Source organism: Tympanuchus pallidicinctus, unplaced genomic scaffold, assembly GCF_026119805.1.
Source record: "Tympanuchus pallidicinctus isolate F22 unplaced genomic scaffold, pur_lepc_1.0 scaffold25, whole genome shotgun sequence".
NCBI classification, from domain to species: Eukaryota; Metazoa; Chordata; class Aves; order Galliformes; family Phasianidae; genus Tympanuchus; species Tympanuchus pallidicinctus.
In genome coordinates, this window is record NW_026294742.1 from 1975668 (window position 1) to 2001571 (window position 25904).

The 25904-nt window shown below is 50.7% G+C and overlaps 2 protein-coding genes across 3 annotated transcripts in view; both read left to right on the forward strand.

Annotated features, from left to right (window-relative positions):
* SLC35E4 (solute carrier family 35 member E4) overlaps window positions 1–25904 on the forward strand; it is a 108559-nt gene that overhangs the window by 16368 nt on the left and 66287 nt on the right. The gene's annotated exons all lie outside the window — the stretch shown is intronic.
* Window positions 2065–25904, forward strand: part of OSBP2 (oxysterol binding protein 2) — a 61647-nt gene continuing 37807 nt past the window's right edge. Inside the window, exons 1-2 of one of the 2 annotated variants that reach the window (XM_052689700.1) lie at window positions 2065–2390; window positions 22301–22509. In XM_052689700.1, the coding sequence (XP_052545660.1) occupies window positions 2098–2390; window positions 22301–22509 (502 nt within the window). In that variant the 5' untranslated portion in view covers window positions 2065–2097. The remainder of the gene's footprint in view (window positions 2391–22300; window positions 22510–25904) is intronic. The other variant, XM_052689701.1, reaches the window with a different exon arrangement.

The following is a 25904-nucleotide window of genomic DNA, read 5'->3' on the forward strand; positions in this document are numbered from 1 at the left end:
TAGAGCTGAAACTGGTCATGGATACAATTGCACAGAGCGCTTTGTCTTACATGTTTCATTTTCTTGCTGGAACTAGGCTGTTCATGTTACAGTATGGCACTTCCACTCGCATTCTCTTTACATTTGACAAGTCCGGGAACTAATGGCTTTTGGATCCAGGTTCCAATTGACAGTTTTGCATTCCCTGACTTTGGAGTTTCTTCACTGCAGATTGTTTTCCCAGGACAGCGCAGTGATGCTGGGTGCAAACCCCCAACAGCCACCTGTCCTTTTTCTCCCTCTCTACCTCTGTTCATAAATGGATATCTATAGCAAATGGATCATGATACCATGACACCGAGGCAGACAGGGACCGTTTTGCTAAGTGCAAGAGTCCCTGGAGATGTTCAGGCCCTGCCAGATTTTCCTGGGTTGTTTATTTGTTTAAAAGCATGGGGTCACTGTGACATATCCTCAACATGCTCAATACGAATCACAGGATTTTTGCCATCTGTGTAGTCCTGCGCAGGTTGCCAAGCACATCCTGAAATCACTCAGGCCTGGGCTCAAGGATGTGACAGGCAGGATCAGGTGAGACTCCTCTCTACTCAGGCATGATCTAAGGATGTTTCTTCACTTCTTTGCAGCCACAAGAGACTCTAAGCTCTGTGGAGACTTTCAGAAGTTTGCACCCATGTGAGTAGTATGGTTATGCTTACGTCAAGAGGGATGTTTCATCTCAGGGTTTGATCTTACAAACACCTACAGCCCTTGAGATCCTGGCCAAAAATCTGGACATGTTTTTTTCAAACTTTCAGCAGAGGACACGGTGTTGTAGGGGCTGATTTTGATGTCTTCCAGTCCAAATTTGTCTAAAGCCTCCAGAGGTTACCTCCAGTGTATGGGAACTGTTGAAAGGCCTGCAGCACTGATGGAGCACCTGGGAGCACAGGTGAAGGCAATTCAGCTGTGATAGGAAGGGATGGAGCCTGGCTGCACCTCTCTTAGGCCTCATTGAAGGGCTGGCTGCGCCTGGGGGAGGATCTCTTTCTGGAGATCTTTCCTTGGTGGAGCTTTCCCCCTGGGCTCTCCTGATAGGGGTGAGCAATCTTCTTCCCTTTATAGCAGCTCTCTGTTGCGCCAGTCCTTTTGTTATCGCACCTTTGTTGTAATGCTTTTATAGTCCGTGTTTCTCTCAGGTTGCTTTCAGGTAGTGGGCATGCCCTTATGAACTGTCTCGGTTTCTGCTGGTGCTATTGAGGGGAGTCTGATGGGAGGAAGCGTTCAACCAGATTCAGGAGAGCAGCGAAGCTATGTGCAGAGTCTGGCTGCGTCCTTTTTTCACCTGAGGATCTGGACCAGGCAGCTCCTAAGGCTCCAAGCCAAACGTTCTCATTGGAGATGCCCCAAAGCTGGTGTCAGGGGCCTGGTGAGGCATCTCTTCCATTGCTGCTCCACGTGGCTGAGCCCAGCTTCTAACAGCCCTCGTTCACGGGACTTCGTTCCTGCAAACTGCCAGAGGCGCAGGTGATCAGCGAGCTGTGATGTGATTAGTGGGATAAGAGCAGATCAGCCAGATCAGGGAAAGGAGATCCCCGCCTCTGGGAGGGAGGAGGCACAGAGGAGAGCGCTGTTGGGGTGACCGAGGTCCTCGTGGTGCTTCGTTGGGCCCTGTGCGCAGAATGAGGGACCTGGAGGCGAGGGGCTGCCGCTGCCTGTTCCAGCACCACGGGGAGTGAGATCCCGGGCAGCCTGATCGGGTGTGGGATCCGGGGGGCCGTAAGTCCCCTTCTGACACAAACTACGCTGTGATTCTGCAGTTCTGTGATTCTAAGAAATGCCACGCTGCTGAGGGGGCGCGTGGGGCCGCAAAATGGCGGCGGGAGCAAAATGGCGGGGGGCTGCGGGATGCCGCGCCCCGAGAGGCTGAGGGGCCGCGCGCCCTTCCCGCCCCGCCGCCAGGGGGCGCTCTCGCCGCGCGCCGCCTCACGTGCCCGCCTCCTCTCTTCGCCCCCCCCCCCCACGTTCTCCGCATGACGCACCGCGGCGCCGCCCCGCGCCGGTGCCGGCAGAGCGCAGCGCAGCGTTTCGGGGCGGCGGGGCCGCGCCGCGGGTTCTATGGGGAAAGCGGCCGCGCTGTGCAGCGGCAGCACCCGCGGGCTGGTCTCACTGCTCAGCGCCGTCCCTTGCTTGGCTTGCCACGAGCTGCCGGGCTCCGGTCGCCGCGCCATGAGCGCCGAGACGGCGGGTGCGGGGAGCCGGGGCGGCGGTGGCGGAGCGGCGGCGGGGGGAGCGCCTGCAGCGCCGGGCTCCGACACCTACAAGGGCTGGCTCTTCAAGTGGACCAACTACCTGAAGGGCTACCAGCGCCGCTGGTTCGTGCTCAGCAACGGGCTGCTCAGTTACTACAGGTACCGTGCCCGTCTCCTCGGGGTGGGATGCGCCGGGCTCGGGGTTCGCTCGCAGCCGTTTGGGAGCGGGGTTGGTGTACGGCTGGTCGGCGTTCTGTAGAGGTTTATAGCTCTGAGTTGCTCCAGGTGTTGTCTGGAGGTCCGTTGAGCTGAATGGAGCTTTCCCTTTCCCATCCCAAATTCAGCCCCTCTCTGCCCTCCTTGGTCGCCCCGTGCTGCAGGCAGGTTGTGGGTCCCAGCTCCTGATGGAAGCAGCCCGGCTCCTGGCAGAAACTCGACGCGAGTCCTGAGGTCAGCCCTGGGCTGTCAGGGGCCATAAGCGTACCGTGGTGTGTCTGCCCGCCTGCAGCTTAACCCCAAGCTCAGAGCTGCTCCCTATCCACAGCCCTGCAGTGACCCTGCAGTCTGCACCGTGTTTGCACGCTCAGCGTCCAGACACGGCCGGGCAGAGCTGTGCCTTTGGGTCAGTGGCTGAAGCTCAGTGCTCCGTTTGTAACCACGTCAGAATATTGTCTTTGTATGGCTGCCAGGTCTGTCACGAGCAAACAAGTGGCTTTCTCCAGCAATTGCCTGAGAGTTGTACAGCTAAGGTTATTTTAAGGCAGTTTTACGTGTTTTAGGCTGAAACGACAGAAAGCTCCCAGGAAAGTGAGTTGGCAGTGTTCTGTAGAAGGGCTTGCAGCCCTGCAGCCGCCGATGCTTTGTGGAGCGTTGTTGGGAGGGCTGCCTCTGACACCAGGAGCTCCTCAACCTTTCCCCTCATTGAGCCCAGAGAGAGCTGAGTTAACACAGCTGTGGGGCAGGAGTGTGAGAGCAAAGCACAGAGCATGGGGGGAAGTTTCTCCTAAACAAGTGGGAGGGAGATCTGCGATGCTTTTCAAAACCAGCCCTGTTAGAGGGCAGCCATGCCGACCCTGCTGGTGTCAGCTAGGCTTGCTTGTGGCAGAAAGCTTCACAGAATCCTGGGGAAATGGGCATTTGTTTTTCTTTTAAGAGCTGTTTTTAGCTGCCTGATAGCAGCAAGGAAGCGCCAGGTATCAGGCAGTGTGTTTCATCCCTCGTTTATGTCAGGAAATTGCTTGATTGTTTGTTTGACTGGCAAAGAGTCTGAGTTTGGATCCGAGTTCTGGGGAAGCCCTGTGCTGCTGTGAGCCACATCTCCTGTTGTCTGCTGGGTCTTTGTGCTCATCCCTGCTCTGTGGATGCATGCTAGAATTTTCTGCTTCTGTTTGTGCCACCAAAGGCTGCACAGGTTAAATTGTAACCTTGCAGGTACCACGCCGTGCTGTCCTCTCTGTGGCTTTTGGCACCCGTGCCATTTGAATTTTGGAAGACTGTTCTCCTGATGCACTGCCTTGATGATACAGGTTGGGTTTTCAGGACTGGCTTGAGGAAGGTGGTAAAACTTCATTCTGCTTGTCAGCTCCATCAAAACACTGTTCCTTGTTGCCTAAGTGGCTTCCTTGAGTGTATTGATTTAGCTGCAGACTGAAGCTTTTCTTGTTTCAACTTCCTGCAGTTCTCTGCTTAGCTTAGCAAGGGGTGAGGAGATGGGGAGCTGCACAGCAAAATTGTTGACCTGGAAAGGATCCCTGGTCTTTGGAGTGACCTCCTCCCTTCCAGATGCTGTGTGCAGGGATACAAGACTCTGCTGCTCCTGCTTGGGCTCTGCTCTGCGGGGTGGCTGAGGTTGGACTCTGATAAAGGCAGCTGTGTTTCACAGGGGTGTGCTTGAGTAGTTAAAATACAGCTGAGAAAGGGTGGGACTGGGCACGGCAGGGGGCACACTGCATGAACTTCATGCACATCAGCCTTCTTCCTGGGACTTAATTACAGGACAGCACCTGGAGCATTGCTGGTCCTATTCAGCCAGGAGACTCATCTGCAGGAAAACCACCACGACTTTCTCATTACTTCTGAATGACTGGCATTTGGAAGGTTGCTTCTACATCTTAATAGCCATTGACTGTCTCTTTTAGGCTGTGGGGTATTTTGGCTGACTTGGAAGTCCACAGCACAGAGGTGATGTTGGTGTTGGGAAGCAGCGTTCAAGCACGGCACAGCTACTTGTCTCATTAATGAGCAAAGCTCTCTTTCCTAACAGTACTGGCAGGTTGCCACTTGCAGATTTATCACTATCTCTAATTGGTGTGTATATAGGAGAACTTAATCACCTTGAACAGGTACAGGTTTTCAAGGAGAGTATCTATAGGTAAGTATTAATTCATCAAAGGTTAGCATTGGCACCCGAGGTTCTGGGTGTGGGCTGCCTTCTCCATAAGCTTGCTCTTATTTCAGCTTGCTCGAGTTTCGTGCTGTCTCCTCTACAGGTTTGGTGCCTTAAAGCAGTGCCAAATAGGGGGGGGGGGGGGAGGTATTTCATGCTGTGTCTAATTTGCTCATAGTTATGATGCAAAAGGCTCCTGGCCAGCTCGCGGCCTCAGCTCCCCTTTCAGTGCTGGGCAGTGCTCCTGCAGGAACGAGCTGGTGCCTGGAGCAGATTAGCTGTCCTGCCTGCCCTGCCCTGCCGTGGCAGCTTGCTTCCCTGGAAAAGCTGCTTCCCAGAACAGGCTTCTTCGCATAGCTCTGTTTATCCGGCAGTTAACTCTTGCTTAGCATTTTAAGATCTTGAGTACAACCCAGAAGGTTCTTTTCTGGCTCCAGCTGAGAGCTGTGGCAGGGAGCTCACTGAGAATCACAGAACTGGGGGCTTCCAGAAGATGCCTCTGGTCCTGACCCCCCTGCGTGATGCAGGGCCCACCCTGTGAACACAGCCAGGACCTTTGGCTGCTGGGCTTTGACTTTACCCCCAAGGTATGAGACTGCACAGCCTGTGCAGGCCCCTCTGCCAGTGTGGGATTGCCCTCTGTGTTGAAATGTCTTCCTTATACTTAATCTTCACGTAATAAAGTGAAGGGAGAGGTACCTCCCTACAGTGGTTTTATAACAGCTCATCTCTGCAAGCACAGAAGTAGCTGAGTGTCCTTGACCACTTTTCATCCTCCAGGTGATGGAAACGTGCAGGTTTTCAAGACAGCCCTGTGGCTGCGTGGTAACTCTGAGCTACTTGTATTTAACCAGCATTTTTGTGATGCTTGCTCCCAGTCATCTTGTTTTCACAGGATGCTTGCTTTATCCATATGGTGCTGTGCTGTTAATCACTGTTCATTTTTCTGTTTTTGAGGAATCCCATCTTGGTGCTTTGTAACCAGAGACGCAATGCAAGTCAAAGCAGTGCTCAAGCTGTCAGTTTGCAGACCAGGTTCCTCTGTTCCCAGATTATTGCTGCATGCAGGGAGTCCCTCATCTCTTAAATCTGGTGTAATGGCCCATGTGCTTTATTGGATGAAGCTGCAGCAGAAGTGCTTTACTGCAGTAAGCTCTGCATTTTGAGGTGGCCAGAGGAGCAGTGCACTCTGTTTTTGAGGGGTGTAGGTGTAACCTGCACTGCTGTCTCGAGGTAGACTTCAGACAGCATCACACATGCTGCAGTTTTAGTTCCTGGAGACTATTGTGAGTATGGGTAGTACTTATGGGCTCACCTGCATGGGTGCCTATGGGAGAATAGTTACTGTCTGACCACTTCTGATGTCAAATGCTCCAGCTTTTATTGTGGTGTTTGTCCTCAGCTGTCCTCCATGGAGGCTGTGGCAGTTTGCTCAGGGCTCCCCGGTTTGAATTGCTTTCCATTCAGTGCACTGTAACTCACCATGGGGCCCCTCTGCTGTTTCCATGTTGCAGCAGGTTGGGCTGCTGAACCTTTCCGTATCGTATCCTGCTTGCATATTCATTACACTGTAGCTATAGGTAACTTTGGTAATTGTAGGTGACTTGAGTGCACGGTGGCATTGGAGCCCTCTGCTCCTTGCAGGGACCTCAGACCCACAGCTGATGGCAGAGCTGGAGTCGCTCTGAAACATGAGTTGTTGTTCGCTGGTGTCTTGGAAGTCCCCGCATTGGAGTGTGCTCGAAGGTGGGGCTGGTGGAGGTGTTAGATTCCCCATCAAGTCTTCATTATGCCGTTCAATTATTTTAATCGTTCTCCCATCAGCTTGGCAGGGCCCTTGATACGTTTTATTCTGACCTTTGTTTGGTTTTGATCGAGAAGCTTGTTTAATAATTAATGGCTTCATTTCTCTTTGTCTGACGACTGCAGGCGGACGGGGCGTGCTGCAGCTGGCTGCGCTGCTCCTGGGTCAGCCACTGCTGACTCACACGGCTGCGTGTGCTGAGCCTCCAGGCCCTGCAAACATCAACTGGAGAATTAAAAAATGCCTGTTTGAAGGCATGGTACGGCGGGGCTGTTGGCACAGCTCGGCTGGCAGCAGGAAGTAGAGCGCATCCCCTTGGCTCCTCGCTCCTGGTCGCGCAGTGTTGCGTCGCGCTGCTCAGCATTTGCTGTGCTGTGGTGAAATTCTGCAGCGTAAGTGTGCAGCGTGGCTTCCGTGTGCATGTCAGCAGCGAGCTGTCACGCTCCCTGCAGCAGCTGTGTGCACCCAGCAGCCCTTCCCTTCACGCTCCTTTGGGCCACGCTGCGTTCCTGTCAACCTTCCTGAGCTTTTCTTTTTTTGCCTTCCCTTTTAAATCTCGCTCTTCGAGATGGGATATTCCTGCTTTGAAATCACGACTGAATAGATGTGTGTGTGCCCACTGTGACTGTGGAGGAGGGCCTTCATTTCCTAAAAATAGTCTTAATTCTCCATGTCTTTCTAGATAAAGAGCACTGTGCAGGCATGCACAGCGGGTTGGAATGGTTTCTGCTCTGCATGGGAAGATAAATATGGTGCTGTAGGAGTCGGTGCCTTGCCTTTCCTTCTTAAACATGAAGCAGTGATGCCTAAAATCTGTTATTAGCAGCTAAAGGTTTCTGCTCAGCACTTTATAAGGAGCAGAGCAGAAAATGATGTCCTTTACACCTACTGCTTGTGTATTGCTGCTATATGCAGAAGACCTCCTTCCTCTGGGTTGGGGTTGGTGTGGATGCCTCAGCAGTGTGGCTGCGTTGTTAATGAATGGAGGAGGGCCCTTTTCTCAGCACGGCCTCACTGTGCTGTGTGCTGTCAGAGGGCAGCCAGGTGCCAGGCCCCAGCAGGGCTGCTCGTAGCCAATGCCTGCCCTGTGTGTGTCTGTTCACAACCTGTCCTTTTTCAGATCTCCTGTGATTGTGGAGGATGATGGCCCGTGTTGGAGGCACGGAAAGCACACAGGTCATGGCTCAGAGCAGCTTGCAGGGCTCCTGCCAGCAGGACAGAGACACCTCGGGTGTATTGTGGACGAGTTTGGGACCTCCTAGGACAGTGATGTTCTCCTCTTGGTGAGCGCCCAGCAGGGAGCTGAGAGCAGGCATGTGCTTCAGTGAGCATCTTTGTGCCTTGCAATGTGCAGAAGGTGAGCGGTGCCACCTGAGCCTGCAGCTCGTTAGGAGTTAAACCAAAGGTTAACTCCTTCATTCAATCCTTTTTGGAGGCCCTCCTGACCCAACTGTGGTCAAGCGTAGGCTTTCGTGCTTCAGAAGCCCCATCCTTTGTTATTAGGATGCATACCTTCAAGCATTGATGTTTCCAAGTGTGTAGCTGTATATGCACACATCCTTACTCTGAATGATGCTGTGAGCTCTGCATTTGCCATTTATTGTTCCCGTGTTACCACTTAGGTGTTACTCAGCAGATCTTGTGGAGCAGAGAGTGCTGCAGGTTTATTATGTGTGGTCAGGTGAAACTAATACACGGCTTCATCCAAGCAGTTTTTCCTTTCCCTGCTGCTTATGTATCTGTGTTGCTGCAAGACTGCTGCAGGCTCCCATCTCAGCCTCTCCTGGGATGTAATTTCTGAAAGCAGCAGGAGGTAAGGCAGTTCTCAAACCAAAAGCCTGAAGTCGTCTTTTGTTTTTATGCTGCTGGTAGGTTGCTGCATATTTCATGGGAATAGTACAAAAGGTGACAGAATCGTCTTAGTGTGGTGTGATTTAAATTGAAGGTGCACTGCAGGCTCTCTGCTCCTATTGCTGGTTTGCACTGTTCCTTTCTTTGTCTTGAGACAACGCGTGGGACTCCTGGTGAAGCTGTTTGCTGTTCACAGCAGCTGTGTCTCACTAAGGATCTATTGGGAGTGCTGTGTGGCTGGATATGTGTTGAGTGCTTGGTCATGTAATGTGATTTTTCTTTTTATAGGTACCAGATTACACAATACTAGCCCAGTATTTGCTTTGGAGTATCTTTATCAGTGGTGCAATCACAGCAAGTCTATGGATGGTACAAACAAGAGCAGAGAGGCTGCTGTGCTGGAAAGTGCACCATCAGGTGGGAAACCCAGGAGGTGGGTTTTCACTGGAGGTAGGGGCCAAGCACTGGGGTCCTGCAGTGCATTCCTGGTGGTGCCCAAACTCTGGCTCCATAGGGTGCTGAGCAGCCCAGTCTGGTTGCTCCTGCATACAGCAGGTTGCACTTGAGGCGTCCCAAGGTGTCACCTAATCTCTGTTAACGTATGGTTCTGTCCTTGTGTTGCTCCTGCTCTGCTCTCTCTGTGGGTGAGGTTTAAATCACGCCACAGGGTTGTGGGGTGGGAGTGCCCATAGGGGTGAACCTTGTAATGGCTGGGCCTTGCTGCTGTGCACTGAGTTGGGAAATAAGCAGGGTCCACTGTAAGTCTGAAGAGCTGCTTTGGTGGGGAGTCAGCGAGGACATTGGTGCTTAAAGTGTGGTTCAAGCAATATAACTGCACTGTGTGCTCTGTGCCTGTTATGAAGTGGATCTTTTAATAGTGCTGAGAGTTTAGTTTTGTAGAAACCAGCAGTGCTTATCAAACTGCTCCAGCCCAAGCTTAGCAGCAGTGGTTCCTGCACTGTTTGCAGCTCTTCTGCTTTTTTTTTTCCCCCCCCCCTTCAGTTTGGTAGTTTTATTCTCTAAAGTTAAGGTCAGACTAGAGGAAGGGCTCCCGTCTGATATTTGGGGGTTGACAAGCCAATACAAATGCATGCACATCATCTAGGATGTGACTAAACTGCTTTGCTGGTGTATTGTGGGTTTCATTAGAGGGTGTTTAAATACAGAATGAATGGCAATTGTGGACCTGGCCGAGCTCACATACCATAGGAACAGGGTTTACTTCAGGAGCTGAAGGATAGGAACCCTGCCATGTTCTCACCTGTGTGCTCGTGTCCGTAGGTGCTGGGATGTCTGCAGCCCTGAGATGCCTTTACAGTGCAGTGTTGAATATCTTGGGCTTCTCCAGTTTGGGAGCATCGCAGGTTCATGTGTGACCTGCCATCCCTGGTGTAGCACTGCTGTGATGTCACTCGCTCAAAATGTGTCATGGGAACAAGGCTTTGCTTTTCATTTCCCAACGCACAGCAGCTGTAAGCAGGCATAGCAATGTGTGTGCTGTCTGCTGGTGGGAACAGGAGGAGTTCAGTTCCACGGTCCTCCAAGCGCTGCAGGATGGTGGTGGCACATCTGCAGCGAAGCTGGGAGCGCACAGCTGGGCTCTCCTTGCTGCTGCCACAGGAGCTGCAGTCAGATGCAATGCGCCCTGTGTTGTACAAGTAAAGTCTGTTGTTACCATCAGGTGTGTTTCTAGTTTACAGTTGGGGTTTGTTTATGGAACTGCTGGTTAATCTGCACTGATTTCACATGCACCTCGCTGAGCGCTGTGGTGCCCTGTGTAGGTGTTACAGTGAGCCTATGTCCCGCCAGCAGGAACAGCCTTTAAGTGCACTCCATGCCCAAGAAAAACACTGAGAGAGGGCTTATTGGTCAGGCTTTCTGCTGCTGCAGCTGGATGTGGTGGATGGCAGCTGCTGAGCAAGACTTTAGTGGAAGAAGCAGGATGGGAAGCACAGCACCCTGCTGCTGAGATACTGAGAGCCATTCAGTCTTCCAAAGCCATCTTTTATCCCAATTGTTTTTTCCTTTAGTTGCTAATGGGAGAAAACATGGTGGATGTTTATTGGCTTTGTAAGAGAGCAGAGAGAACAGGGTGGTGGTAATGTGTGATGTATTAAGGGAGAGTTTATAGCCGGAGTAGTGAAAACCTGGCAGAGATGCTTCAAACTGCTGTCTGGTTTCAGTGTGCTCGTGTGATTGAAATGAGTGAGGGCACGTCGTGCTGCTCAGTGCTAAGTGCACCTTTTGTATCTTTAATAAAACCTCAAGAGGAATGTTTCTGCTGTGCCAGATCTCTATAAAAAGAATCTGCTCCTGCGTGCGAGCGTTGCGGGTCTGACAGCTTGGTTTTCTCCGCTTGATCTTCAGGTAATCTAGCTCCCTTTCTTGGGGAGGAAAAAGAGCATGTTGCTGCTTTTTGGCTGGTGTGTGCTTAGTGTGCTGTTCTGGGAAAGGCTTCCTACAGCAGCCCTCCCTCTGCTGCACGTTACAGCCTTCCTTTTGCCCTTGAGATCCATCTCTCCCAGCAGTACAAAACCTCCTCCTTGTCACTGTGCCTCCAGCTGTTCTTCCACCTGCTGTCCTCCGGGGCCTGGAGGACCAACTCCTCCACACCAACACGTGCAATTGGGGGAATACTTCAACCTCCTGCAGGAACCAGGAGTGTTGTGGTGTGCTTTTCCAAGCACCAAAGACCTGTGGTGCTAAGTAGGCTGCTTTTGCTGGAATTGGAGTGTGTGATTTCCTTCCAGTGCTGAGCTCTGCTTGCCAACATCTGTTTTCAGAGGTGTGACTGTAGTCTCATAACATACTGGAGGAGTTTCCATGGATGTGCTGGTGTCAGGCAGTGCACACAGTAAATAGCTTTCTACTTTTCACTCTTTTCACTCTTTTTTTTCTCTGCACTGACAAAGTGAGTGGGTCACTGCCCCTTTGTGTGGTAGTGCATTGCTTGCTTTGGCCAGTTGGAACTGTCCTGATTAGAAGGAACAAATATCCACTCACAGAGCTCATCCCCCTAGGAGCAGGTCAGACTTCAAATCTGGAATTGTTAAGGTCCGAAAAGACCTTTAAGGTGCTCAAATCCACCCCCATGCCCACTGACCACATCCCTCAGTGCCACATCCTCACTGTTCTTGTGCCCCTCCTAGGACAGTGGTGTTCTCCTCCAGGTGAGCACCCAGCTGAGAGCAGGCAGTAGATCCCAGGCAGTGCTGAAGCAGCTGTAAGAATGGCACATAAAGCTCCCTAAGCATCTTACTGCTCCGAGGGGTTTCTTGCAAAACAGTATGCTGAGGTAACACTGAACGTCTGGTTTGAGCAATTGGGAAATTCACTTAGAGCTCTAAATCAGCCTTTTCGAGGTGAGAGCAGCCCCTTGTGAAGGAGGTTGGCTTTGCCTTCCCCATCCCTTGGCTGCACATTGAACTTTTCTGTTCCTGCTAGCCATGATCAATATCCATAGGATTTCTGCAGCAAACACACTGCCCATCAGCACTGATCCCAGTGCAGAGGATGGCATGACTCAGATGCCCAAGATGAATTTCTGAAGGCGTGTGTGACCTGTATGTGCTCTGTGTGGCTGTGTATTCCTGCATGGAGACAGGGGGAGTGTGGGTCTCACTCAATGCTCCTTATTTTGGTGCTCTGTCACTGATCAGTTAATGCCTTGCTCTAACCATTGGGCCTTTTCTGTGTTTCATCCTTGCCTGACCCTGAGCAGAGGCTGCTGATGGAAGCTGATGGCAGGTGGAACTTCAGGAAGAAATCTCAAGGTGTTGATGATGGAAGGCATGTTGGGGTGTTTGGTATTGCAGGGAAAGCCCTTGAGATCAGCTGCTCAAGGTCACCTGGGCATCTGCAAGATCTGCCAGATCTCTTGGATCTGCCAGGCTGAATCATGGGCCAGTAAGCAGTTAACTCCTGATTTCTATTTTAAAGAAGCTCTTGGCATCTCCAGCGGCTGAAAAGCCAGCTGCCAACTTTTTATTTTTTGGGCTGTGTCATAAGGAATGGGAAAGATCCCACGTTGCGCTGTACTGCCCCAGGCACTCACATTGCACCCATGGTTTAAGTTCTTGCATTTTCTTTTGTTTCATCAGTTATACGGGAAAAGAAATGCTGTTCACTGAATTGCTAACCCCTGTGCTTCCCAGGAACGTGTCCCAAAGGATGCAGCCGTGAGCCTGTAAGGCAGGCATTATAGTGGAGATCATGGGAATAACTTATGTATATATCTCAGTTCCTGAGCTCACACACTCTTCTGCTCAGGCAGCAGCTTTGTGCCAGCTGCCCGAAGAGCTGGATGTGAGCTGAGCCCAGGAGCTGTGTGGTTTGGTTACAAATGCAGTGATCTAGCTTTGCCTCTTACCCAAATGATGTGGGTTCTGCGTCCAGTTCACCTCTCCTCATCAGGTATGTATCTAGAAGAAATAGCTCATCCAGACAGAAATTCCTTGCTGTGGCTTTAGTGCTGTTTCGAAGCTGGCAAAAAGAAAAGTGCTGACTTTAAAATGATCTTCAGTGTTGGAAGTTGCGGGCTGTAATTCATTCACAGCATCTCCAAAGGGAAATTGGTACTGAAAGCATTAACATCAACTGCATCTTGCAGAAGGGCAGCAGCCCACAGCAGGAGAAACGTTCATGGGATGAAGCTCGTCTGTCCATGTTAGGTCTGAGCAAGAGTGGATGAGACTTGTGCTCAAACCAGACCTCTGTAATCTGAAAACCCAGGGGCATCCTTAGCAGTCTGAATAGCGTTATGAATGCACATCAGTGGGGTAAGAATACAATGCCTGTCCTCTATTGGCTGTGCTGTGCACTCATGTTCTCAGACGTGGTGGTGAGAAAATGCAAACAGGAGATGGCTGTGGCTTTATCCTGATCATTTAACACCATTTCCAAGGGCCAGGAGGCCAGTGCGAACTTAAAGGCTGCGGCAGTAACAAGCACAATTACTGCCTGAGGCTCACGTCTGCTGGGCTGCATTTATGTCAGCGTTCTTGTGCAATAAGAGCATTTGTCAAATTAACCTTGTGTATGGTAATTTGTTCGTTCTTGCTTAAAACAGAGCCACCAGACGTGTAATTCACGCGTCTCCCTGCTTGTAATCTAACTCCTGCCCACGTGATGGGGTCTGGACCAGGCCTTCCTTCAGAGTTTAACTGAGGCGTTGTACTTAGTGGCAGTGCTACCCACAGATCTTGATTTGTTTCTTTTTTTATTTTGTGTGTGTGATCTTCATCTTCATCACCATTTTTTTCTAAGCAAAAAGACTGATCTGGTGTTTTTTTTGAGAAGTGGAGAGGGGTGGTTTGTATCAGTGCCCTCTGAAAGCTGAGCCTTTGGGGGCTGCATCACCTGCCCTGCTGGGCTGTGCTTGGGGGCTGTGGTTTGCCACTTCTGTTTAAGCATTGCAGTTACTGGAACTCACAGAAATGCCAGTCCAACCATCCACCCATCACCAGTAGTTCTCATTAAGCCATGTCCCTCAACACAAAATCCAAATTAGTTCCTTGAACTAATGTGATGCCACGAGTCTCCTGTTAGTAAGGCAGACACTTTAGGAACCCTTCAATTTCACCAGCTCCTTACCACACTCAGCTTCATCTGATCTTCCATCAAATCAAGCATATTGTCCACAGCACTCCCCAATCATTCCTTGTGATTGCATCCCGAGTTTGAGGGCATTGCTCCTCCAGTGCTCCAAGCTCCAATTTCCACCAGGGAACATCACAGTTTGAACCAAGTCTGCTTACTTCTAGGCAAACCTCACCTTGAATTTAATCAGGAATTAAACCATGGGGATGTGGAGGATACCAAAACATGAACAATAAATAATCTGATGCATGGGGGAAAGGTTTGCAATGAGAAATAAAGGCATGAGAAACAAAGGAAATGCACTGCCCTGGGATATTTCACTTCTAGCAGTGGGTTATTAACTGCAGAGCTTAGCATTTGCAGCAGAGCACTGTCTCACAGCACATGCTCTGGCATGTTTGGACATGGAAGAATAGGGGAAAAAAAGAAAGAAAAAACAAACAAACAACAACAGAGCTTAAACAGAGCACCCTCTCACCATCCTTTCTGATTGCTGGGGTGAACAGACTGCTACAAAATGTAGGTTTTCTAACTCTTTCCTTCCCTGTCCCAGCTTATGTAGACAACAAAGAAGTCACTTTGGTCGTTGTCAGTGTCCTTTTACCCAAGGAGGCTGTTTGCTTCCATTGCAGAGCTTTGTGGTTTGGTTTCCACCTTGTAACGAGGTCCCCAGACTCACTGAAATGCCTGCAGGTGTTGCCTGTCTCGTCCCCACGCAGCCCATCAGCTGCTCCTGGTGGCAGAAGCACCAGCCCAATCTAAAACATCTTTCTGCTGAGCAAATCAATCCCTGAACACAACATAAAGGGATGAAATAGCTGCTACTCTAAACACCCTAAACATCAGATGGTACCTTGTGTGTTTTGCACATCTGCAGTCAGATCCCCGTGCTCACCATCATCCTGTTCCTGAACTTTTATTTGGAAATAAAGCTCACGTAGTTATGAGGAGCTTCTTTAAAACATTAAGCACCTGCAAATTACAACATCCTACACGTGCAACTGGAGAATAAGTTGCAACTTACTCATACACCTCTTTGAGAAGCCTAAAGATGATAACATAAATACCTGTTCATTTAGGAGCCCTGCACCCAACATGACTCATTTCTAACACAGAGTTTGGGAGGTACAGGTAAGATCCTGCTAACTGGGAAGAACCTGGTGGGGAGGAGAGCAGCCATACCATGCACCTATTTGTGGCTGGAGTGTTGTTGGAGCCCTTTCTTGGATGGAGGAGGATCTAAAACACTCTGAATTAAAACCTTGCTATGCACATTGCCCCAGACCCATAACATTTAAAGGCCCTGTGAGCTTCTCAGATTCAGTCATAGCAGCACAGAGCACCTTTCCCATACAGAGCAAGGGGATGGCACCCTGTGTGCCCATGGTGACGGCGATACCCTTATCAGCCGTGGCCACTGCTGGTGTCACCAGTGGTTAAATGGAGATAGCATGGCTTGCAGGGAGGAGCTGGAGCTCGTGGTAACCCAAATGCCACTTGGCTGCTCCTTTTGTTTTCTGAGTGTTGGCTCACTGAGGTTTTTCTTTTTCCCTGTTGGCCACTGCTGAGGTTCCCTTGTCAGAATGTCTGCACTGTGCCTACCAGAGGGTGATGTGTGTTACAATTGGCAGTCCTGAAGAGTGCATGTGGGAATAGATTGCTTCCACAGTGTCCTTCTATGTGAGGTGGAAGCCTTGGGGAAGCAGGGCATCCTTTTCATGGGGGAAGGAGCTTTGTGCTGGAAAGAGCTGGGACTTGTTTGCATTTATTTATCACAGCATCACTGAATGCTTGGTTTGGAAGGGATGTACAGCCCCTCATCCTGTGCTGTGAGGCTGGTTGCCCCAACTCCAGCCTGGACCTGAGTGCTGCAGGGAATGGGACAGTCTGGGTCTTGAGAGCTGCCAAACTGACATGTCTCTGAAGTTCCCTCGCCCTCCCCATCCATTAGACCTGCATCCATTCCAAGGTTTGTGGCTGGTGTTGAAGAAGTCGTGGGCTGGGCAGTGCTGACATAGGCAGAATGCACTGCTGAGGTTCCGCCTCCAGCCTCTGTGCAGCATCTGTGATGGATGCGGTGCCTCGTCCTGTGCTGAGGCTGTGGCTGAGGATGTCACTGTGACAAATCACCTCCCCGTGCCTCCCCTGTGCCTTTTCTCCTCTTGGGGAGAAGGCGCTGTGAGGAGAGACAACTCCTGTTTGTAAATGACACGGAGCAGAGAGGTGTTCTTTTGGTTGTTTCCTTGCAAAGGATTTCTCTGCACAGCCGTGGGTGCTGCAAGAAAACTTGAGCATCCAAATCCTGGAGCTGTCCCTGCGCCCCTCTGTTTGGAGGAGAGGTTTCAGGCTGTGCAGATCCAACCCCTTCTACACTGCTGGTTGGTGGCTGCAGCCTGCTGCTGTGACACAACAGTGCTCTGGGACAACAGCCTGGATCTGTTGATTGTTTTTCCCTGCAACCTGATTGTCACTATTCTGTCCCCATCACCACTGTGGCCACTTGTGGCTTAATCAGCCCGTAAATGAAAGCAAACAGAGCCTTCTTGCAGGAATCTCAGTCCAACCCTTGCCATATGCTTGTTTGGGTCTTGTTTGCAAATGTGGTAGGTTTGGTGAAAAGAAAAAGAGGAAGCAAAAAAAAGTATCTGAGCTGTTTGTCATGTGGAGCTTGTGGTTCGTATGAGATGTGCTGAGCAAGCTTGTGCTGTGCTGGGTGTGTGCATCGCCTGCCCTGTGAGCGGGGGAAGCTGCTCCTGGCCAAGGGCAGGCTTTCTCTTGGATCCTTTGCTCTGGAATTGAGCTGCTGTAAAAAAAAATCCTTCCTTGAACTGAGAGAGAGTGAGAATGCTGAGGGGTTTGGTGTCTGTGCTGTTATCTCTAACATCAGCCACGTGAATGGGAGATCGTGCTGGTGTGTTCAGGGCTTCCTGCTGCCGTGCAGCATCCCTGGGACATACGTGTGGGATTTCTGCTATTCTTTCATTTCTCTTGCTTCAAAAAAAAAAATAAAATCCTTGGGCTAAAAATATTCTCCAGGTTAATAATGGAAGCAGAATGTTCTGCATGTGGCTTTCTAGTCAGGCAATTAAACACCGAGGCATCTTCTGAGGCAAGTTTCAGTCTGAACCTTTGCTCTCCCCATGGGTTTGTTCCCCTCCCTCCATCCCCAGGCAAGACTGTGAAAGGGGTGACAGTTATCTTTGCTCAGATTTATGAAGGAATGCCTGAATGCTTTTTGAAAGCACTTTGGTTTGATTCTTGTCCTGCTGTGGAGTCGCAAGGAGCCACCAGCAGCAGTCCTGCACCCTGCTTGGCTGTGCACCCCTGGCTCCAGCAATGAACTTGGCCACTGCTTCTCCCAGATGCAGAGATACGCACTTCTTTGGGACTTTCACACCCGGATTTACTTCCTTCTCTCTGGGGAAATGCTCCAAAAGTGCCAGCAGAAGGCTTGGCCAAGGCTCAGCTTGGTAAGTCCGATCTGTGGCTACTAACAGAACCATGCTCAGTGATGTGCTCTTCAATTCCTCCTGCTTGGGAAGTTCTTTCCAAGCATGTGCCAAGTCTCATGGCTCTCTATGGAAGAGTTGCATTGTTTTCATTTTCTGTTTTCAAAAGCTGATGGGTGTGGGCAATATCCTGGAGCTGCTAATCTCAGTGTGACCTCAGCCATCTGCCAAAAGGTCTCCTGCAGGCTGAGGGAAGGAGGCCACGTGGCTGCAGGGCTGTCCTGCAACAGCTGTGCTGTGCTAACTGCATTTCTTCTGCAGCATTCTGTCCCCATGGGAGAAATAGTTGAGCCCAGCACATCTGCATGCTGAAAAAACAGAGGCTGAGTGGGTAAAATACTGAGGAGCCAAGAGGCAGGATCCAGTTAATAGATGGGTGATGCTGATCTGTGACAGCCTGTTCTCTGCCTCAGGGTCATCTGAATGCTGTGGGAGTGATGGAAAGGGAAAGCAGCATTTGGGATGTGGGGCTGGGTGTGTTGGTTGCTCAGGCTTACAGCAGGTAAATGGTTTTGATCTCACAGAGGAGATATCTCTTGGAGGACAGGGTGAGGATATTGCAGAGGTCGTTGCCATGGGTCGCCTTAACTTGTGTTTGGATCTGTGGTGATGCTTTGTGATAGAGAGGTGCCAGGAACGTGGGAGCAGGCAGTAGTGACCCTTACAGCATAGGGAAGAAGTCTCAGCTCAATGTTTGTGCAGTGTTTTGCTGTGGATAACCCAGTTTGAAGAACTAACTCGCCAGTGTGAAGCCGAATGTAACATAATGAGGTCCCTACGTGTGCTGTACCTACTGAGCTCAGCTGCACCGAAATACATTTGCAGCCACAGCAGTTCAGAAGCTCACCCTGACCCTGTGGTCGCTTGGATGGTGTGTGTGCTGCTAAGGGAAAGGAGAAGCCGAGCTGTAAGGGGATGAGGTGGTGCTCAGGGGAGGGAATCAGCAGAGCGATGTCTCATACTGCTGCAGGAACCCCTTCCAGTTAGGATGCTCCCTGATATTCTCTGTCTGCAGCTTCTTGGGATGCACGTGCAGTGTGGGCACTCACTCCTTCCTAAACTAGGGTGACTTGCATGGTTTCAAGAGGCTGAATTTTCAGAGGGCAGCAGTGATGGCCCCAGCACAGAGCAGCTTAGCCCGAAGCATCCATCATCCTTGCTTGCTGTAACCAAGGAGTACCTGGGGGCAGAGCGTGACCCGGTGCTCGCACTGCTTGCTGCCTCCCATTAACATCCTGCAGAGCTGCACAGTTGGAGTCACGGGGCACAGCAGCATCTTGCCAGCATTAAAGCAAAATCTTTGGCTGTCATGTATAAAACTGTGATGTCACCAAACTGAAGCTGCAGAGCTTAGGTGAAAAACTTAATCCTTTCTTTTTTTTTCCTTTGGCCTTTACTCTGTTGCTAAATCTGAGCTCTTCTTATACAGCAGTGAAATTTAGTCATTGCAGAGTGAGAGCATCTTTCTTTTGCGTAACTCTGGAGCACTGGATGTGGCTCAGGTGTTCCTCCAGGACTAGCAAGGAGGCCTTTACATCACGATTTGCTCTTTTCTGTTATACCTCATCTGACGGGTTGTGAGGTAAGAGATGCTGAGAATGAGACTGCAGGTGTTTTACGTGGGAGATCTCTCTGCATAGCCAAAAGCCCAGAGTTGTCTCGTTAAGCTCTGTGTGTTTAGATCTGTGGTATCAAAGTAACCTTAACAGCTTCTCTGGTTGTCTGCCATATGCCTTGCACGCTGTGCACAGCTATGACTTTACATCCCTGTATTCAGTAAGAGCTTTGTTCTGAGCAGCAGAAGATCCTGGCAGCGTCCAGCTCTCCTCTTGTTGAACCCCAGTTCGGCCCCTTGCAGCCTGCCCACGTGTTTTCCCATATGTGCAGCTCTTGGATTATTGCAGAAAGTGAAGAATCACAAAATCTGCCCCGGATCACGTTATGCAATAGCTGAGCTGCTGGCGGTGAATAAGCAGATCCAGCTGAACACAAGTGCTTCTGAAGGGCACCTCGTATTTTCTGCATGCGGACAGAGGAAATGGCTTGTTGGCTGGGAGCTGGGTCAGGTGCCTGGCTCGTGTGTGGGTGCTGAGTGATGGCAATTGATTTCCCATGCAGATCGGTGCTGAGAGGTGAGATAGCTTGAAGAACAGAATCCTGTACCCAATTGCTTTTCTTGGGTGGGAGAGCAGCGCTGAGTTATGGGACTTAATTTAGTGAAGTCACCTTGGAGACCTTTTGTTTCCTGTGTAAGAGAAAATCATTTTAGCTGTTTTCTAGAAGTGAAAAGTAATCCCTCCTGGGAGAATGCCAGTACATGCTGCATCACGAGGTGAATGATTCTGGCAATGAATATCAGTGCTTGGCTTTGTTTTGAGCCAGATCACCCCTCTTGCAAACAAACATTGCCACGCTGCATCGCTGAGTTTGAACTTCACACTTAGGAGGTGCCAGGGGGCTTTCCTTCCTGCAAGGCTTCTGTCTGCACGTGGAGCCTGCAAAGCTGTGCCAGAGCTGAGTAGGTGAGGAAAATCCTGGGGATGCTGTGGCTGGTGACGCAGAGTCGCTCTTACTGATATTGTCTGTATACCAGGTTGGGATGCAGCTCCTTGCACCCCGCGTTGATGATGCGTTGTTATTACAGCCACGTTGAAGGTTGCAGAGAGGGAAGCAGCTGGAAAACTACTTTGAACCATCTGGGAACAGGGGAGATGCTCCTGGCCCTGGTAGGGATGCCTTGTGCCCATCATGCTGTTGGTATGAGCTGGGGCTGTGTGCCTCTGGGAGCATTTCTGCTGCCCAGCAGTTGATGTTTGTTCTGCTCCCAGCTTCAGAGATGTGACTGAACTTGTTCAGCAGTCGTGGCCAGCAGTCACTTCACCTCATCTGTGGAGGAGCCAGTGGTGACCCGGGGATGAGAGGGGCTGGGCAGGAGAACCATGGCTGCTGGTGTGGATGGAGGGAGCTTGTGAGTGTGGGAGAGAGGAATAAATGGAAACTTTGACAGAGCGTGAAGGTGGATGGAGACAGCATTCTGCACGTGAAGGGTCAGTGATAGAAGAGGTGTGGCATTGCCCTGTAGGGAGCAGCAAAGCCATCTGCCCAGCTGGGTGCCTGAAATCAGGTGAGGATGATCCATCCCTTCTAGGGAGGTTGTGCCTGGCTTCTTCTCAAGCGTTCGAGTGCTTGAGGAGCACTGCCCTTGCCTTGCATTGTGCTTTGCCATCTCCCACAGTGGTTTTCCTTCAGCAACAGCTGTGTGATGCTCTTTATTACCTCCTGGTGAATGCAACCCGTGAGCATTTCTGCCATGCCACTGTCCTCAGGAGTTGGAGCTGCCACAACTGGGGCCTTCCTGAGGAAGGATGGTGCCACTGGCCTGGGGGGAAATAAAGGAGCCATTCCTGTGGAAAGAAATTCCTACCAATTCCTGTTATTCCTCTTGCAATTCAGTGAGCAACCACCTAGTAATGTATCCTGCTGAAATGTTAGAGGAATCCATCTAATTATTGTGAGACATCTCAATTCCAACAGGTTTCGGTTGGGGGAAGAGGACTCTGGGAATGATTCAGATGAGAGCCATCTGGAACTACACGACCCTCTGTCCTGCTGTTCTGTACCCATCTATCAATCAGAAAACACTCTGATTTGCTCCTGAGGACAGGGCCTGGCTCAGCCCCAGGGGCTGGAGGATGGGATTGTGGTGTCTGCAGCCCCAGCTGAGAGCAGGCAGCCCTGGGCAGGAGCTGGCAGCAGCTCGCCCTGCCCTATGCTGGGATTGGCATTGCTGGCACTGCAGGGTGGTGCAAAGATGATGGGACTCCTGGGCTGAGTGCTTGCAGGGCTATTTTAGGCAGCTGCAAATGCTGCAGTGCGTGTGGAAGTGGTTTTGGGTCTACTTAAGCATTTATCTTTGTGCCTGAGAGCCTTTGACACATCCGGTCTTTGCAGGGATCCAGTCAGCAGGGATGCTGTCGAGGAGTTCTTCTTCCAGTCTGTGTGCATACCTGGGATTGCCCTGACCCAGGTGCAGCACCTTACACTTGGCCTTGTTGAACCTCATTCAGGTTCTTGTTGGCCCACATCTCAGCTCCATCCCATCCAGCCTGGAGGTGCTGCTGTAGGCAGGCATGGGCTGTGGGGAGTGAATGAGAAGCCTGATCCCAGAGTAAGGATCTGGAGAAAGGTTTGTCCTAACCAGGAGTTTTGCCTCTTGTGTGTGATGGTAGCAGCATACCTGCTTCTCCTTGCTTTGCTGGGCTGGGGTAAATGAGTGTTGAGTGTTGGCTGTTGGTGAGTTCAGCCCCAGAAAAGCCTCCTGCTGTTTGTGCTCAGCTGAGTAAGCCCGTTGAGGTATGCAGCAGTCCTTCCAGCTGTAAAGGTGTTCTGAAAGCTGTGGAAGAATTGTGCTGTGCTCATTTGCTTTACAAATGAATATCTTTGCATGCAAGATCTTATCTAACTTGCACATAGGAGAATGACTGAAGGGATAAGATGGAGAGAGGCAGAGCTATTGGAGGTGGAGTGGTATGGGGAGGGAGAAGAGCTGCAGTACCAGTGAGAAATGCCAGTGGTACATGGCTGGGGGCACACAGGAGTGTGTTGGCCACCCCAGGTGGATGCAGAGGAGTTTAGTATCATTGAATCATAAAATCATTAAGGTTGGAGAAGACCTTGATCTTAAAAATCAAGTGCGACCCGAGCTCAGCCCCATCGTACCCACTGACCGCTTCCCTCAGTGCCACATATCCATGTTACTTGAGCACCTCCAGGGCCAGTGACCCCACCACCACTCTGGGTATCCTGTGCCGATGCTTTTGGAGAAGAAATTTTTCCTAATATCTAACCTGAACCTCCCTGACACACCTCGAGGCCATTACCTTTCACCCCTTACCCTTCCCTGTGCTCTGTTCCCTTGCAGGACGCAGGCGGAGATGGCCCACACGTGCCGTGGCACCATCAACCTGTCCACAGCTCACATTGACACCGAGGACTCGTGCAACATTGTGCTGTCCAACGGGGGCAGGACTTACCACCTGAAGGCCAGCTCAGAAGTGGAGAGGCAGCGCTGGGTCACGGCGCTGGAGCTGGCCAAGGCGAAAGCCATCCGCATGAGGAACAACCAGTCAGGTAGGGCATAGCTCAACGTGCAGGCATGCAGCTGGATCCTTGGGAAAACCTCCCTGTAAACCAGCTCTTTTGTGCTTTCCGTATCGTGCAGAAACCCTGGCAGATACTATTCTGCAATTAAAAGTTGTTGACCGTTTCCCATTGAGGCACAAGGGGTTTTAAGCAGTGTTGCGTGCAGCACACATCTTTTGATCTGGTTATGCAGCCTTACACCAATCTTTAAAGCCCTGGTAGTGGCTGTACATTGTAGAGAACCAACACAAATGAATTTATGATGCTGCTTCTGGAAGGAAGGACGCACGTGCCTTTCTCCTGGGGCCCTGGCTGGTCATTGTGAGTGGGGGACATTGCAGGAGGCACCAAGCCCTGCAGGGAGCAGCAGCCCTGGGGGCACTGGTCCACAGTGAAATCCTAGAGCAGTGCCTCTCCTGTTCTCCCCTAGTTTAGGGCATTGCTGTAGATGAATGATACGCAGATGTAATTGTCTGTGCACACTGCTTTTCTCCCCTCTGCACACACTAAGCTGTGCTTTGGTATTTATTAGTGTGTATTTGGGACAACTGTGTTATGTAAAGCTGTCAAACCACCATGCGTGCTCCTCCCCGTAGTGTTGTTTTTACTGCTCTGTTGTGTAATGGATCTGATAAGCACTTAACAAGTAATATTTCAGGAATATTTGAACGTTCATAGCTCTTCTGGGATTCACATTTGGTTTTCTTCCACAAACAAATGTGCTTTAAAATCACAGAAGGCAAAAACTATGAGTGTATTAAAAAGGCAATCAGCCACCCCTGCTGCCCTAAAATAAAACCTCTCTGCTCTCATCTTGAATGCTGGAAGTCAGACCTCATGCAGGAGAGATGTAGTAAGCACCTGCTGTTGTTCCATTCTGCTTATAATGAAAACGTGGCTTCGTCGAACTTCTGAGGAAGGAGGAGTGTGAAGGTGAGACAGTGAGGTAGCGTGGTAAGGTCTGTTTTGAGACATCTGTAAGTGCTCTGTGTGTAGGTAAGGTGGCCGTGAGGCTTTCAGAAGGGCTGCCAAGGAAGGGTCAGTGCACCAAGAAAAACCTCTGCTCCCTGGTGGAAGCACTGCAGCACAACCACAGCACGGGGTGTGCTTGATGAGACGTGCAGCTCTTCTGAGCCAAGGCTGCATGCATGGGGAAGGCACTTCTAATGCTGCTTGCTTATGAAAACGCACAGTCAAGAGAAAATTGGTTTGCCTGCAATTCTGGAAGGCAGTGCATTCCTGTTTCCATCCCTGGATTGATGGGATGGCTGTTTTGGATGCTGGCTGCAGAGCACAGTGCAGGCAGTGTGTTTTATGGAGAGCAGCAGAATGCGGAGCATAAACAACTCAGCTTGCAGGAGAATGCCCCCAGCCCTGGGCTCGTGAGCTCTGACTTCTGCATAATTAGCTGTCCCACAAGGTCATATAGAAGTTGATTAGTGCCTGAGCCAGTTTCTCGTTTCCCATAATTATTTAAGTACTCCGTGTTCTGTGGCACCAGTATCTACAGACTTAATTACGTAAAGTATGTTGAACCCTCTGTCTTGTGATTGTGCACCTCTGGACTGTATGTAAATATTGATGGGAGTGTGGCTGGTGGAGGAGATGTGGGCAAATCTGGGGTCCAGCCATGGCTGCAGCGAGCTCACTGGGTGTGCAGGTTTCTTGTGGGTCTGAGATGGGTCTGAATCAGGATCTTGCACCTGGGGGAGGTCGGCACGTGCCTTGGTGTTCATCTCATCTCTGGTTGTTGGGCTGTGGGCGCAGGTTGTGCAATGCAGAGCTACAGTCTGAGCCTTTCGGAGGATGTCGCTGCTGTTGCCTGTGGAGCTGCATGCAGTTATTTTGGTTCGGCTTTCCACAAAAGTGACAAAGGCAGAGCCTTGCTGTCTTGAGGCTCTGGATGTACTGACTTGCTGGCTTCAGCTGACTCAGGCCATGGTCCCAAGGGAGGAGCAGCACAGAGGGAGTGCAGACTTCAGGTGGCGGTGCTCGCTGTCTCACCGTGATGCTGACCCACCTCATGCTGGGCTCTTCTATCAGCCCAGCCAGCAGCAGAACTGCTGTAAGGGACAAAGACCTGCTCTGTCTGGCTTGTGTAAATGTGAGGTAATGGCCTCAAGTTGTGCTGAGGAGGTTCAGGTTAGATATTAAGGAAAATCTCCGGAAGACTGGCACAGTGGTATTGGCACAGGCTGCCCATGGGAGGCTGTCCCTGAAGGTGTTCGAGGAACACAAAGATGTGAGCTGTGTGGTCAGTGGGGGTGGGTTGGGGAAGGACTGCATCATCTTGACAGCCCAGGTCCCCATGCAGCCTGGCCCTGGAAGGCAAATGCTCAGCGTGGGGCCTTATAGTGGTTTCAGAGAACTCCTTGAAGGGTCAGAGCAGGGCTGGTGGTCTCACTGCTGGCATGCTGAGATCCTTCCAAGTCCTTTCCTTGCATTCAAAAAGGAGCAACGTAGTACTGTGATGTTAATTAATTAAAAAAAAAGAACTTGACCTCTTTTTGTGAAATGCTTTGAAGATGAGCCACACTTGAGTTGCTTCTGGAAATAAAACCTGACCTGAGTGTGAGCTGGGATTCTGCACTCCCTCTTTCCTGAAGGAGTAGGAGCTGTGGGTTTTGTGCTGTGCTTGAGGAGCTCCAGGGCTCGTGGCTGCGTGCTGCTGCTGGGTCAGGGCTGCAGTTTGAGCTGCTCAGTGGGGCTGCTGTGGGCACAGAGGGCTGGGCAGACTGCAGCTGCTGGAGATGGCTCTGGAGCACATGAAAGCTGTCTGTTCCCCCAGTGGTTTTCTTGAACTAAACGCATGCAGAAGCAGTTTTAATGGGACTGTAGCTAGCTGGAGCTGTGCGTGGAGAAGAGATGGCATTTTCACAGAACCGTTTGTTGTTTCTATTTTTAAGGAATAGAGAACTCTATATCCAAAGTGAGTGTTGGATAGGAGACGTTGCTGCTTCCTCTGCTGCATAATTGAGGGGGATTTGATTTCCTCTGTATCCATTGCAGGGCTAAGACTATTTTGGTAATGAGGCATGAGCTGGGACATGAGCAGTGCTCACAGATGTGACACAGGAGCTTGCTGCCCTTGTCTCTCTGCTGCAGGTAGCAGGGGGTGCTTGGGACAGAAAGCCAGCAGAGAGCTGAGCTGCTGCCATGCATTTCTTCGCTGTGGCAGCATCCCTCTTAATGCCATTAACATGGATGCATAATGTAATGTTAGGGCAGAAGGGGCTGGCTTGGGTGAGTGCCTCACATGCAGCCCCTCTGTTCATCCAACTTGAAACTTGTATTTCTAGTGGTATCTCTAGAATGTGTTGGTGAGGATGAGCTAGCAGAGCGTGCTTGTAACTCAGACACAACTGCATCCTGTGCAGCATCAA